Source organism: Aythya ferina (assembly GCF_964211825.1).
Source record: "Aythya ferina genome assembly, chromosome: 24".
NCBI classification, from domain to species: Eukaryota; Metazoa; Chordata; class Aves; order Anseriformes; family Anatidae; genus Aythya; species Aythya ferina.
In genome coordinates this window covers 4516510-4532471 of record NC_140322.1, presented here as the reverse complement: position 1 = coordinate 4532471, position 15962 = coordinate 4516510, and the positions used below count along the sequence as shown (strand labels likewise).

General features: G+C 46.2%; 1 protein-coding gene across 28 annotated transcripts in view; it reads right to left on the bottom strand.

Moving 5' to 3' along the window:
- EPB41 (erythrocyte membrane protein band 4.1) overlaps positions 1 to 15962 on the bottom strand; it is an 86328-nt gene that overhangs the window by 22637 nt on the left and 47729 nt on the right. For 14 of the 28 annotated variants that reach the window (XM_084497449.1, XM_084497448.1, XM_084497435.1 and 11 more), the window contains 11 exons: positions 14019 to 14106; positions 13288 to 13440; positions 12702 to 12799; positions 12182 to 12354; positions 11283 to 11399; positions 9925 to 10056; positions 7233 to 7444; positions 5342 to 5398; positions 5192 to 5236; positions 4284 to 4346; positions 1326 to 1505 (listed from right to left, as the gene is read on the bottom strand). In XM_084497449.1, the coding sequence (XP_084353575.1) occupies positions 1326 to 1505; positions 4284 to 4346; positions 5192 to 5236; positions 5342 to 5398; positions 7233 to 7444; positions 9925 to 10056; positions 11283 to 11399; positions 12182 to 12354; positions 12702 to 12799; positions 13288 to 13440; positions 14019 to 14106 (1318 nt within the window). The remainder of the gene's footprint in view (positions 1 to 1325; positions 1506 to 4283; positions 4347 to 5191; positions 5237 to 5341; positions 5399 to 7232; positions 7445 to 9924; positions 10057 to 11282; positions 11400 to 12181; positions 12355 to 12701; positions 12800 to 13287; positions 13441 to 14018; positions 14107 to 15962) is intronic. The other 14 variants (XM_084497450.1, XM_084497454.1, XM_084497443.1 and 11 more) reach the window with 8 other exon arrangements.

Here is a 15962-nt window from a genome sequence, read left to right as displayed (position 1 = left end):
GCCATCACCACGCAAGGATTTCTCCTGAATAACCAAGAATTTCTTTCTCAAACTGCAGCTGCTGAGCTTGAGAGCCCCTGCTCTGTTCCACCTGCACTCCATAAAACACTTGGTACAGCAGGCAGAGCTCTGTGTCGCTCTGCTGTGCCCTGCTTTGCCAATTCCTGCAGAAATTGCACTAAAAGACAGCAACCAAAGGGTGAAGTTCATCCAGGTGCTATACAGGCTAATTCCAAGGATGACAACAAGTTAATTTGGCGGGTGTGGGAGGGAAATTGTTTTGATAACAGGAAAAAAATCCCTACAATTTTCACGGCCTTTATGTTTTGAGGAGTCTGTAGTAAACTTGGCCACTAAAGCCCCTCGTATCCATCCTGATAACCCTCCATCCTCCGCAAGATTATTTCTGTTTAACAAACGCCACCCTTGCAGTGGGATGAAAAGCACCTGGAAGCTTATCTGCAGAGCTGTGGGCAGGAAGGGGAGAAGCTAGGGTTAAAGCAGGAGAGATTCTGCGACTGCCTTTGCTGCAGTCAGGATTCAATTTTTCAGTTTTAATGAAAATCTCATTCATTATTTAAGGGACTGATTACCACTTTCACTCACAAGCTTCAAATCTGAGCCAGGAAGCGCCAGTATTAATATAAAGAGAGAAGCTGCCTATTATCAAAGAAGAAACAAGCTGGCAGACATCTCTGCTGCTCCATCTCCATTTCTTTGAAAAGGCTGGGGGTTTTTGGAGGAAATTAGTGAGGGGACTGTGAATGTACGTGGCTACTGACGTACAGGCAGTGCTTCTGCAAGGAGAAAGCCTTCCATCAGGTAGGAACAGCCCTGCTCTCATCGCAGCACACCTCACACCTGTGTGCACTCGCAGATCCCAGTGCAAGACTAAACCCAGTGACTGGATTAACTGGAGATTGCAGCGACATTTGAAACTGATGGCATGCGAATGTTCCTGCACTGCATTACCTGCAATGTTCCCTTCAATTTAGGGCTTTGAGGGGTTGGGGGACACCAGGAATAAGTCAAACCATGTGAAATATGCTATCAGCATGGATGACAGCAACGCTAGGAAAAGCATTATCGAAACCAGGTGAAGAATTCCCACGTTTTTATACAATTCACAAAGATAAATCACGTTTTACGGTACTAAAACTAAAGCAGTCATTCTCTCAGAGACCATTAGGCATGTTAAAAGTCACCTCAGATGGAACCAAAGCTCCGGGGAGCTGAGGCTCGACCTGAGCTCGCGAGGCTGTCCCTGGATGCAGCACGTTAGGGCACGCAGCGAGCCTCCCCCCGCATGGCCTCAGGGTACTCACTCCGTCCGCTCCCGTGGGAATCTGCCCGTTGACGTTCAGCGTTCGGAAGGGGGAGTGAGTGGACAAACGTTTGTCCCATTCACTCGGCCGAGGCTCCGGGACAGACTCCATGAAGTTCTTCTTCAACTCGCTGATGTTGGCGTGGTGCTTCTTAATTTCTTCCTGGGTCTTATCTAGATCCTGGTAGCGAAAGGACAGAATGAATGGGGAGGCACAGAGACAGGCACCTACAGTTGCCTACGCTGCCACATAGCAAAGCTGCACTCAGCAGAGATGTTGCCGACTTCCATCAATTGTGCTCACACTGTAAACACACCAAGGGAACGTCCTCTCTCCTTTCTCGTCTTGTAGTGAGCAAATCTGCAACCAGCACAGCGGGGTGTCTGCCAGGAGCGAGACTTGCCGTCACTTCAGCTCAAGCTACACCGAAACAGATGACAGCCGAGTTGTTAGCTCGTGGGATTTCGGCACGTGGGATTTACTGAATTGCAAGACTAAGTTTGTTTGGGTTCTTCAATTTCAGGCTTCTAAATTGGGTGGGTTTGCTTTCTTTTCCCTTTGCTAGCCTGACTTTTCAAGGGTACAAATGCAGTTAAAGTTAAGGAACTTTTTTCCAATTTCACTCATTCTCTTTGTATCTATTCTGTCATCTTATCAGAAGTTATCTGTGGTCCCAGAACACCCCCATCACTTTATTTTTTTTTCTCCTCTCATCTCCAGAAGCTATCATAAGAGCTTTAGACTTCAGAACTGAAGATGAGAGGGCAGACCTCTACAATTGAGCTGAGAATTTGCTTTATGCTGGATCAATCAGGAAACTCCTGCTGAAATTATTGATCTGGAAAGAGCCAGATTTCTACTCTGCAATGCCAGTTTACAGCATAAATGCACAGACTTCAAGGCAAGTCAGCTCAGTTCGACTGATGTGTTCAGAAATAGCCTTTCCTTGCAAGCAAAACAGTTGGTTTAAAACGAAGCTTTTGCATAAAATAGGCTTAAGCCAAACAACAACTTTTCTGGACAGTGCCAAAAAGCAGCAAGCCTCACTCATTAGAAAAGGGGAAAGTAAGGTCAGTAGAAGCATCACTGGCAGATTTTGCTCTTTTTATGCTTTTAGTTGTGACTCAGCCCATAGATTTTAGAAGATGGGAGAACAAGTGCTTCTGGAAGCAAATGCATCCCTACAGGAAGCCCCCCTCCACCCCACCCCGATACCTGCATTCCTGCAGCGTACCCAGGACACGCCACCTTCAGTTTACGGGGTTATAGCCCCAACCGCCTCATTAACAACATTTGCTCTTTTTGGCATGGTGCTGGGGAAACAACAGCTTTGGCATCTGTCCCAGATAAAAGCACGAGGCAAGTGCTTGCTCATTAGAAGAAGCACGAATAGGTCTGCTGAGGACACCGCGGTAAAGTCGGCCGCTGGGACCTCTGCGTGGGTCCAGGAGCCCTCCGGGTGCCCCTGGCTGAGAGAAGAGAAAGCCCCTCGCCTGCCTGCCACGAGCTGGTCCTGAGAGTCTGCAGAGAAGCTAAAGCCCCGGAGTGACACGTGAAGCCACAACCGGTCTCAAAAAGCATCTTAAGGAACAAGCTCTCGGAGCATTAAGCTCTCCCTCGTCTTTTTGCCTTTTCCTAAGACCACGGAGCGCAGGTTGCTGAGCACTGGGCGTTAAATGGCTTTCCATAAAACCAAGCAGCAGTGAGTGTGGAGTACTTCTCTGCAAGCAGTTGTGCTGGAAGTCACCCGATCTGCCAAACGCAGGGAGTAAAAAGAAGCAAAGGGGGGAGGCGCCGGGGCCAGCCCTTTTCTAGGCGAGGGCAGGAGCACCTGCAACAGAACCGGGTGGAGGCGGGCGAGGGAGCAGAGCCCAGTGCCACACTGATAGGAAAAAGCCACTTAGGAGCAACGTGTAGGTAAAAGCTCTGCGTGGAGGAGGGGAGAAGGAGCTGCTCGCGTTGGCCTAAAGAAAGCGACAGGCACAGTCTTCGCAGCGCGCCGGCGGTGGCCGAACTCTGCCCGTCTGCTGACCGCTCGCTCGTGTCCGAAAGCTTAAATTGTAGCAGTCAAAAAAAAAACCCCAAAGCTGCAAAACGTTTAAAATTCAGATTAGGAGAAGGCAGTTAGTACACTTCAACTTTTGAGAGATACCAACAGGGAAACCCTACCAGCTGCTGGTGCTGCAAGGTTGAGTAGAAACACGTAAGGCAGGAACAGAGTACCAGAAGCCACAAACGTCTTCTGTAACACGGTGTGTAGGAAAATATATGATTGGCACGTTCTGTTCTGAGACTGTGCTTGGGTGGAACCAAGGGTGAAGGGCTCCCAGTGCCAAAGGGAACAGCTTTGCAGCCACACATCGCCCAGAGCCACCAGGCCAGCCCCAGGGGCTCAGCACCAAGCCATTGCTGGGGATGCTGCAAGGCAAGAGGGAGGTCGCAGGAGGATCACAGCGACTGTCCCACGTGGCCCCAGCTGAAAGTTGGGCTGGTTCGTGCCTCTGCTTTAAGCAACGTGGCTGGCCCAGTGGCCTGAATGCCATGGTGGTCACTGAAATTTAATTTACTTTTTTATAAACTGTCTTTGCTCACAAGAAAATCATTTATTTCAGGCTAGGAGAGACTTGCAGACGAGCACTCCCACCACAATTCGTGCCGATAGGAGCACCCAGCTCATCACCCACGGGTCTAAGAACAGAGCAGGCTGAGCACACGGCTCTGCCAATCATATATTTTGGGTAAGTATGAGAGAATGAAAGTCAGAAGAGGTAGAAGGAAGAATGCTTGTGCATTGTCATGTTTACTGTCAGCATGCAAAAGCGTACTTAAAAAAAAGTCTTTCATGCAATGGCATGCAAAAACAAAGGCGGCAGCAGCAGAAGAGGAAGAAAAAGTTCAGCACAGAATGCAGAAGGTCTAGGCAAACGCAACTGAAAAAAGCTTCAAGTTCATACAAACCTCCAACATTAAATTGCTATGCCTGATATAAATGTTTTCACCATCTAGTCTCTTTGATCTTTTCTGTGAAAATGAAAGAAAAGGGGGAACAAAAAAAAGAAAAGCACAAAAAATTAAAATGTTGTTCTTGCGGGATTCACAAATTGGCAAATTAAAAAGTTAACTCAACGTTTGGAGCGCAGCGCTGTGCCGGTGTGGGATGGGCCACGGAGCCACAAGAACGCCTGCACCGAGTCACCACCAGGAAATGGAAGTTGGGGCTCATGAGAATGGGAAAATGCAATGGGTCCTTTAAAGAGACAGCTCCCAGTGTTTCATCGGCTTTTGCATTGATTTAGACTGCTCTCCACAAAGAGACAGCTCACTGTGCTGCCGTGGAAGCCTTGCACGAAGTCAAAACTTCATATTCCTGATAGTGATGCATGCCCGCCACAGTGTACTAGGCTGGTTTGGTGCTCTACGTGCAATTTTTACACGGTCTCAATGTGCATAGTAACTATACTTAAAACACTTTCCCATCTTGATTTTTTCCCCTATTACTCAATCAGTACAAAAAAAGTATTAATTTATTTTTTTTTTGCATTTCCGGGAATGCAGACTGAACGGTTTTCTTTGGTTTCTAACTAAATTTGTTCCAGAGAAGCAAACATAAACTTTACAGGTCATATAGGTTTATAGGTATATGTTTCTCTCTAACATTCAACATGCAAATTTTAGCAATCAGACTGTCTATGGGAAAAAGCCATTCACTTTGAAATCAAGTATTTGATAGTTGCAGTTTAAAAACAACAAAAAACAAAAACCCAACCCAAAGCACATGAAGAAATTGGAGCACTGTCTTTTTAAATCGGTTACGTATGCATGAATGATATGGCAAATTTGTTTGGTGAAAGTGGAAAATGGCTAACCTTCCTCATTCTTATCAGTTCTTCCTCTTTTTCTGCAGGCTGCTGCTGTGTGGCAGTGATAAAAAAACAAAAAAACAAAAATTGTTGGTTCATTTAACCATGTTGAACCTTCAAAAATGTGATCAACCTAACTGAATTATCGGCACAAACCTGGGGCTGGTCACCATTCGTAGTGGGTACTGTGACCTCAATGTGCGTTTTCCTCACCTACATTTAAGAAATAAATTGGTAAAAACATTTCTTGTTAGTAGACTTTTTTTTTTTTTCAAGAGACAATTTAGTTTCAAAACACAGCTGCATCAGGTTGGTTTTGAGATGCTGGGTGAACATGCAAAAACCAACATGCAGCCTGCCAGAAGGAGTTAATAACACCGCAGCTCTCCGTCAGTCTGTTAGTTCAACAGCACAGTCGAAACAATTCTTTCAGCTTGAGAAGTATTTGCATTTGCAGCTAGTGCTCTCTAGTGCTCCTGAAGGCTGGCTTCCCACTTGCGTTAGATTTGTCAGGCGATGTTTTAGGACCTCATTTGCAGCTGGATCTCCCAGGGAGACCGGTACCAAAAGCAACTTGTTCAGACCAACGCAGAACTTCTCAAAACCAGCAAATGAGATGTTACGCACGGATACTGTGATACGGTCGTACGGTCAGTAAGAAGAGACCTATCTTTAAAATGAACCCAGCAGCACAAATTTAGTTCTTTACTGACCGTGAGTAGAGAGCCCAGATTGTCTTAACATTTTAAGGAATGTGTTTTAGGGAAACTGGATTGCCAAATACTCTGAAGGTGAAAGCATCAGGGGGTGTTAAAAGAAGTGATACAGCTACATTTGAGAAACAGGGTAAATTTGGCACGTTCAAATCCACAATTTCCCCCCCCCAACTACATTTAAAGGAAAAAAAAAACAACACACAATTTAAGCATTTAAGGAAAAAGAAACCCACAAACCTGTAATAAGGGAAACGGGATGAATAAAACATACTTATTCTCAGTTTAATGCTAGGGAGGGTCAGCAGCCGTGCAGGAACAGGGATACTCAAAGCAATGTCCTGACAATCTCCTTTAGCATTTTTATTTAGAAATAACTGGCCATGCAGGCCAAGAAATTTTTTAAAGCAGCTGTCCTTTCTTCACCTCCACTTCCCAGCCCTAACTGACAGCGATCTCCCAGGGAGTATGGCACACAAGACCATACATCTAATGGCTTTTATGCATACAAGACCATATGCAGAACATGTCACAGGAAAAATGTGGCTCCAGTAATGCAGAGAACAACTGAACTTCTGGGTAATGTGGAAATTGTAACTCAAGGCATGCACCTCGGCTGCAACACTGAAAGCTTCCAGTCAATAACATTTGCAGAATATTAAGGACACTGTAATATGAACAATTTTTTTATACATCATTTTGACTTAATACCAATACACAGTATCAGTATCATATCAACACCAGCAGAGGTCTGTGGAAAGCGTGAGCATTCTTTAAAAAAATTCATTTAAATAACTCCCCTTCAAGGTCTGAACAGCACTGTTAGCAATGGAAGTTTCTGCCTAGTTTTCAGAAACATCCAGGGAAAAGCATATTAATTTAAAAAAATTAAATGTTTAGATGCTTGGCTGCAGACCTGGTCTGTGTCAGTGCTTTCACTGGAATCCCTCCTGCTGTCATACCAGCAAACAGCAGACAGCTTAGCAAAGAGTAAGCCCCAAAATTCAAGTACCATGAACTCAAATATCAATGTGTGCAATTCTTGCCCATTTTTTAAGTGATGTATCAGCAAGATGGGTTTAGGCTGGAGCTACCAAAGGCAGAACCACCCTGCTTTCACGTGGACATCCTTCTCTTTGTATCCTGAGGGGCAGGGCTGGGAATTCCCTCGGCCCCACGTCCCCGTACCTCCCTCCCATCCACTGCCTGGGTGAGGAATCCCCTTTCTCATCACAGAGGAAGGGAAGGTGCCCAGAGCTGCTGCTCGGGCTGGTTTTGAGCTGCGGCTCCAGCCTGGTACCAGCCTCTTCCAAAGAGAGCCCAGACTGCCATACCTTGGATGCATCAGCTGGCTCTGCCTTGGCTCTCTCTGGTGGGATCTCCTCACGCTTGGTCTCAGCTTTCACTGCTTCCTTTTCTGCTTTGGACACAGCGATGGCTTCCTTCGCATCAGGCTTAGCTGGGACAGCTTCAGCGAGGTGGCTCTGGGCAATGGCTGGGGCGGAGGTGGGCCGGGGGCTCCTCTCGGGTGTTATCACTGCCACTGCTGAGGGGGAGAGAGACAGCAACAAGGTTCAGAGTGGGCAAAGCTCCAGGCAAAGTCTTCCCAAATTACAGTGCCGTAGTTTCAAAAGGAAGGGAGGAGGGAGAAAGGGGGAAAGGGGGAAAAAGAAAGAAGATGTTGAGCAAAGCAGCTTGTGCGTTTAGTATGGGAAAGTTGAGATTATTTTCCTTATGGTTGAAATAAAATAAAATAAAACCCCACACGAGATGGTTTACAAAAAGCAAGCTTGCACTCTGCAGAGAAGCCACGCCAGAAAGGCTAATCTATTTTTGATGTTGTGCCATTGATTCCTGGGTCTTTCAGACACAATCGGAACAGAAGTCCATTACGATGCAACCTTCAAAATAGAAACACTTAAGAGCTGTGGTGAATTCCTGACCTCCTTTGGATGTCCTCAACCAGAAACGGATGGTTTCTAGAAGAGCAACACCGTTTTTTGTCCCATTTCCCCAAACTTTTCAGCAATCCAAAGAAGAAACTACTACAATGAACACTACAAGCATTTCTCCATAAAACTTTACAGCAACGTCCAGGTGGCCTTCAAAGCAGACTCACACTGTGGTCTGAGATGGGTAACTCCTGCTGCAGCACAAGACACCATCCTGAGAAGATATCCATTATCTCCAAATCGGTGAAAATGCAGAAATTAACAACATGCTTCAAAGAAATCATCTTTCAAGAGGATGACTGTCTTAAACAAGAGCACTAGGTATGCACAAAATCAACTGCCTCCTTCCTTCCGTGAGTTCTGACTTCCCAGACACGCTCCTGATCCCTGAGAGCTGACACTTCCAGCAATATTCAAGCTAATCCTAGGCAAGAAAGCCAGCCCGCAAGTAACTCACACTGCTTATCTATAGACACAATAAAGTATTTGGCTCTCCTGATACTGCTTTTTGGGCCATTCCACTAAAAATATACCTAGTCATATTTACAGAGTCATAGTTTATAAAGGAAAAGGCACACTGTGCAAATTACCACAGCCAATACTAGGTTACTAGTGTCCATCCAGCTAGCCAACGACACCAGAAAATTGGGCATTAAAAAAGAAATCATAATTGTAAATCAGACCAAAATTCCACTTTTAAAATAAAATCCTGGACACCAGGTCTTCCTGCAATCCATACTAGAAGCCCAAGACACCACCGCTCCCTGCATCCTCTCTGCCATTCTTCAGCTCGGCAGCTCACTTCCACGATCCAGGTATTTTGTTATCCCTTCACAAAGGCAAACAGCCCAACATCTTGGTGTTATTTATGCCCCAGAAGCGGTGACAGCTGCCGGACAGGTCGTACACAGGGGCTGCGAGATGGCAGCCGGTCAGGCTTAGAAGATGACACACGAACCATGCTGTGGGAACAGCCGTCGTGGTGGTACCCGGCTCCTGCAGGACCTGCTCTAATTCTCCCATCACCACCAATTTTTCTTCCTCTTCTTCAGCTGGGCTTATCTCAACATTGCCAAGAACATGTTTGGCTAAAAATGTTGTGTGTGTGTTAAAATGGCACCTTGAAGACCATACAGAAAGGGAAACAAAGCCGCCAGTAAATCTGCAAGGCCACCTCTATTTAGGGACTTGTGCTTCTTTCACAGTGCTTCAGAGCATCGAGACATGGCAAAAATGGTAAAAGGCACCCAGCTTTTCCTTTGCCATTCAACAATGAGCTGTGTTCTGGCCAGAACTGCATTACTCTAGTTAGGTTTACTTGATTACCTACCTCTAGCACTTCTGATATGCTGCTCTGGATTTAAACACAGTACAATGCACTACTCCAAAGTACACAACTTAAAATATAGATCTTTAACATCCTGGTCAAGAAAATGGGAAGAAAAGTATCAAGAGGAGGAAAAAGGATGAAGGAGGTGAGTCAGAAGAAGGGGTGGCTGCAGTAGGAGACTCTCAGACGTGCTCAGGTTCGGGGCTAACACAGTCGCTGCTGTGTGCTCTGCTGCAGGAGGTACCAAGTGCAAGGAGTGGTTCAGTGTTTGCCATAATGTTCACAAAACCAGGTGAAGTTCATGGTTACCCCCTCCACACCTTCAGTCTCCTCTTTCTGTAACAACCGACCTTGCTTAGAGTTATGACAGGGGTGTAGCTGCGAAGCTGCTGAAAGAAAACCCAGCTGGGGAGGAGCGGCATGGAAGTGACCCCCACAGCCTGATTTTTAGGGACAGCAACCCAGGAGTGTTAGAAGGCCACCACACGTTAAGCTGCCGTTAATTCCAGCACACAGCCAAGCCACCGCACGACACTCCACTCGCGTTTCACGCAGAGGCAAACCCTGGTAGGAAACACTCCAGGGTTACAGCAGCAGGGCCCAGCACACCTGCAAAGCCAGGCTGCGATTTTACTGGCGTTAACACCACTGCAAACAGCACAGCCTCTGTCCTACAGCACTTCAACCACTTCAACCCCGCAGGATGCAGCACGGGCGGCCGACACCGCGCTGCTGCGGCTGTACCTGACCGCTTCTGCAATGGTTCTGGCGGCTTTGGCTTGGCAACGGGAACCTGAGCCACCTCTACCTTCTCCTCCTCCTCCTCTTCCTCCTCTGCAATGGGTTTCATTTCAAAATTTTCAAGCGTGTGCTTGGCTAGAAAGAGTTTTGCATGCATTAGTGAAGCGTCTGGAGACCGGCACGGACACACAGCAGGAGACAGGGAGCGGAGATTCCTCGCCCAGGCAGTGTCTGAGAACAGCAACAAGTTTCTATACCAGGTTGATTAGTAATAATTCTCCACAGTGTAACTGTCTGTCAGCCCTTCTAGCACTGCCAGTCCCAGCAGTGGATTAGGTGAGAGTTAAAAGCAACGTGAACAAGCTTTGCGAGCTTCTTTCCTAGGCAGGGACAGAGCTGAGCTATGGGGGGGACAGGAAAACTGGTCTCGAGCACCTCACTCGCTCCCAGCTCTCAAATCTGAAAATTAAGGACATGCAGCCATCTGTCCTGGGGTCTTAAATCCTAACTTTCCATCTTCTGCTTTTACAGCAACAGGCTTTCACTGCCAGGCTATGCTGACTAGTAGGAAAAGAGAGGGAGACAGAGGTAGAGGAGTCAGCCACGTCACTCAAGGAAACCTTGATCTAGATTTCAGACCAGAAAAGCAGCAATGTCACAAGCACACTGTAAAACCTTCAAGGTAGAAGAAGGGAAGCAGAAAAACACACAATGCATTTGCATATGAATTATCTCCAGTCCTAACACACCACAGGCATTCCCTATTTAAGTGAGGAAGAAAGTAAATATTTGACACCACGACTGCTGATACACTCATTAATATTCAAATATCCTGTTGTACCTACAGACCTCTGTTTAGAGGGCATTAATATTTATTAATAATACCTATCTTAAGAGAAATCTAGGCTCCATGTAGCAAAATGGAAGGCATTTCTCAAAACCACCAACAGAAACCAAAATAGGCTTAAAAATTGCAAGCAGTTCCAGGGATGAAGTCTTTCAGAAGCTTTACAAGAAGTTTCAGGATCACAGGTAAAGAAATTTGAAGTTTTCTAATCCGCATTTATAAAACCACCAAAATTTACTACGGAGACAGGTCTTAAGTGCCAGTACATCCTAAACATTCCCCCACCTCCCCAAATTGCTGTCTAGCCAGGTGCAAGGCAGAAATTTAACAAGTCTCCAGGCTCCCAGAGCTGCCCATCCTCTGGCTGCGAAACTCTTCTTGCAAAGAAACGAAAAAGAAAGCCGCCAGGTTTGGTGAAACTTTTCAGAGTTGTCAGGAACAAGCATGTAAAGGCGTCTCAGTGGGGAAAGGATAGGAAAGGCGCTGCGGAGAGTTGTAGCCACCACCGCTATACCTGGCTTCTCTCGGAACTGATCCGCGGGTTTTGGTTCGGGAACCTCAACCACCACCACCTCCTCCTGCTTCTCTTCCTCTACGGCTCTGAACTCAACTTTTTGAGTCGCACGTTTAGCTGAAGAAATGGCGCACATGTTAACAACTGCCCACACAGCAGATGGAGAAAGGCTGCAGACTTCAACCCGGACAGAAGCGTTACATTCACAGGCTGCTCTTTCCATGCTCTGACATTCAGGCACGGGATTGCAGCCCCGGGCCCTGATTTTACAAGCACCCCACGACCCAGCTCACGGGCAACCAACTCACGCACTCCCCCTTTCACACCTCACCTCCTCTAGTCTGCCGCTACCGTTTAGAAATGTCAGGGAAGAGCACACCTAATAGATGTGCCACCAGCTCCAATATTAGCATCCCTTTAACAGACACCAACAAAGTTTCAAACAGGAGTGGCAAAACTCTCCCCCTTGAGGAAAACAATGTAATTTAAGAAGCTACATTAAACAAACATCCTGGTAGAGGTTAATTCCTGATTTGCTAAGAGGAAAACATGCTGAGGTTGAACGAGGAAATACCAGAACTTTGCAATAAACCTTCAACACCCACCTACATCCATGCACCATTTTTGTCAGCCACTGCTTGGTGGTACTATTTGGTTTATCTTTTATATCCAGGTATTAAAGTGAGAAGTTATACTTTTGTTTTCTTTTTTAAATAAAGAATGCAATCTAGTAGTATTTAAGTAGTACTTAAAAATTTTCAAAGTAGTCAAAACTCTAAATCCACTAAATCACCTTTCACCTCTCATCAAAGCAAGAGTCAGACACACAGCAAGTGAACAGCATCGTGCTGGATCCAGCCAGGACGCTGCTGGAAAGCAACGAATCGCCAGGCACCAACCTCCGTCGAGGCTCCTGGAGGCCCGCTTGCTCGCTGTCCTCTCGAACTGGGGCGCGGGTCTGTCGATCATGGCACTCGCCTGCCTGGTCTGCGCCTGCGTTCGGCCGCTGTACCGGAACTTGGAGCCCAGCGCCAGGAACCTGCTCTTGGGGATGGCCTCGGTGGAAGTCAGCCTGAAAACCACACAAGCACGTTTTAAAAGCATGCCTCTAGATCTAGGAAGCAGCACGTCAAGGGAAATTAAAAGACATTTGTATTATTTTAATTTTAAAGCAGTCTCTGCATATGCTCAATTAAGGAAACAACACATACTAACAATAATCACCACCTCTACATAAAATAGAAGACCTCACATAGAAGCTGCCTAGAAATTTACTGCAACAAATTTTCCCTGCAATTATTTCACTCTAGTTGTTGCTGAACGCTAAGGAACACTGAATGAGTGTTCATTTTCCGCTTTCACCTACAGCATTACTTAGTCGACACTGACAAAGACAAGCCTGTGACTTAGAAAACTCACCTGAAAAACGTGTGATGCTCAACACAAACTTTCCACAGCTTCTTTGCTGCCCGGTAACTTGGTAACTTGAATCCAATTGTACTTTCGTACTGTTCTTGCTGCAGGAAACACAAGTTATTTAGGTTTAGCAAGAAGTAAATGGGGCAAGAAGCCCGGTCCTCAGCCCATTGACCTGCCCTGCCTGCAGCTCTTGCCCAAGAGCACTGCGCTGGATGTGTATTTGCTTCCTTGTTGTTGTTGTTTTAAGTGAAAGCAAGACAAAAAGCCTTTGAATTGCCATGTTTCCAAAAAAGGAGTAAGTCCTCTATCAATTTCAGCTGGGAACTGCTTTCAGCCTGGATGTGGGAATACCACGCTGTGCCAGGAGGTGGTGCTGGATGACACCTTAAAGCTTCCACCGTTTCTTTTAGCACTTCAGCAAAGTTGCGCTCTACTTGAAGAGCAGAACTTGCCACCAAGTCAAGAACAGAAACACAGGAGAGTGTAAAATGCCCACTCAGCAGAAAGCTTGCTACCTTCCAGTTTGTTTAGTTGGTGATAATCAGAAGGTAGTTGAACAAAACAATCCAAGGAAGTCACAACGTACCTCCCCTGGCCGAATCTTAATAAAGAAGCTGCTGCGTTTGTAGGAAATCTTCAGGACTTTGGGCCAAGGAAAGCGGTTGATTCTCAGCTTATCTTTGTAAACAAGAAGGCCACTGGAACAGACTCCCAGAGTGATATCCACTCCTTCCAAGTCCTGAGGAAGAAAAGGTAGATTTAAGTGGAGACCGGTGTTAGGGTTACAAGTTTCAGGTCAATGTTTGTCCTCCAAATTACTTCAAATTATTTTGTCTTTCCATGAAGCTCTTAATTCATCCCCCCATCTCCCAGACTCCCATTTTCAGCTCCTTATGCAGCCAGGGCCAGACTTGCTTTTCCTTCACATTTCTTGCAGTCTCCTCCCTTCTGTGATGCTGTTTGCTCAAGGGGCTGTGCCTGGAGCCTACCCTGCATGTCCCTGAGAGCAGTGCCTCACCTCACAGGGAGTGGCTCACCTTGCAGGCTCCTCAGAGCAAGGAGCCGTGTACATCAGCGGCTTTGTAAAGCTTCCTATAATATTTAAATAATGAGCAATCAGGAAGAATCACTTCTCTTACAATGCTTGCAACAATGCTTGGAGCATTTCTTTTCTGTGTCTATGCTTTTGTAACAGTAGCCAGCTTAATTCCTATATCTTTCAAAGAAGGCTTCCTGAAATGGGTAAACTTGCTCCTACCAAGGGAAGAATGATCAATTTACAACATCTACAGTTGGTGCACACACACTCATTCTCACCTTGGCTTGGTGAAGGTCAACTCCGTACATGGACAGCTTTTTTGCATTCTCAAGAAATTCCAGATCTGCTTGGGCTGGAGTCATGGATCTGGGGAAAGAGAGGAAGGGCTTGGTATTCTCATACATGGAGAGTTAAGAGGGGACGCATCAGACTTCACAGAACCATTTACTCGTTAGATCTTTTGCTTTGAACACAAACAAATCTGTGCCCAGATGATTAATTATTAAGTTACTCAGAATGCACAAATTTGTGCTTTGAGACATCCTCATGAACACATGCACCGTATTTCCGCGGAGCACTACAGACACCGGCCTTGAAAGCAAGCTCTGTGGCAAGGAAGTGCAAGGTACAAAACCTGATGCTGTGGAAGAAACACCAATTAAGCTGAAGGCAAGGGGTGACACGTAGTGTGCACCTAGAAGTACCGCCTTGGGACCTTCCCAAACCCAGCTATTGTTCTCCAAAGGAAAGGCAAGGACAGCTGAAATCACTTAGCAGAGATTCCTGCTGGGGCAGACTAGATGAATGAGCCGTTTTCTGGGAACAGATGGTACCCTGTCTGCAGGAGAGGCAACACATCAGAACTTCCCTTAAGAGAAACATCCTGATAATGGAGGCTATTATCGGTGTTATTGAAGCGCCCTTGTTAATAAGTTTCTGTTGTGCAAGGTGCCTCCAACAGCTCTGCTGGGGGAGTATTCAGTTGCATACATTTCATTTTGTTCGCGGCTTTGATGTCTTTCTTACTGAACACCCGCATACATCTCGTGGGCAATGCAAATAGAGGTATTTAGTGGTGCTGGACAATGAGCACAGTGAGGACAGTGCCCTGTGCAGGACCTGGGAGCAGTGACCATCTCCAGCACACGCTTTGTGCTTTGCAAATAAAGCAGCAAGAGACAGAGCATAGCTCAGCAGGTAGGTTTTCCACTGGAAACCCTCTGACAGTTTAACGTTAGAATATGGACGAGAAATGAAGTGGGGACAGATTATAACCTTCCTCCTGCACACACAAGTTCATTAAATAAATCTACATCCCATACTGTGAAGCAGCCTTGTAATGCAGCCATGAATAATTCAGCAATGCGATCTGCCACTTCCAGGACAGCTGACGGCCTTTGACTTCAAGTCATGAAGCCTGTCAGTGGCCCAGTACTTATTTTCCCTCATTTCCTCTCCTCTCGGTGCAAATGGAGGGGAATCAATTTAGAGTATTGATTTGCGGGGTTGAGTGAGGTGTTAATTGTAGCTTTGGTAACAGCCAGGGCCTCTGTCCACCCTCCAGTGCTGCACTTAGGTTATTAGCTTCCATGTGCCTGCGAGAAGGTCTCTGCTCTGCTCTGCTCTCGTTATTAGTGTCACAACCAGCAGCTTTCTGCAGGTCAAGGGGCTCCACAAGGCCTCAGTATCTGGGAGCAGTTTTATGGGCTTTTTTCCCCCAAAGCCCAGATGGACTGATCTGAACTGTGAACTGTGAATTGTGCAGAAGCTGCTGGCAGGCCACGGATGCTCCCCATGTCACTAAGCTCTGCGGAGCTTCTGCAATCAGAGCACTCGAGAGCATCTAGAAAAACAAGCTCAAAATAAGATGAGGAAGAGGTTCTGCTTTTATGACTCTCAAATCTCATATCAGAAGGACTCCCAGGAATCTTCTAACCTCGCCAGGCCAAGACACATCTGCCCAGGTCACTGCCGCACTCAGAAACATGAGGAGGACAGCGTGACTGCAGCTTCATACCTCGAGCATTATCTGGAATATTTCCACATTATAACATGCTACTTAATGAGGAGCAGAAAACCCCAAACATGCTGCAGGCTACACAAAGAGACAGGATCTGTTCCAACCAGATTACAATCCAAAAATTACATAAATCTAAGAGCAAAAGTATGAAAAGACAAAGAACAAGGTTAAAAGAAACAAACTTGAATTTTCACATGAAGTA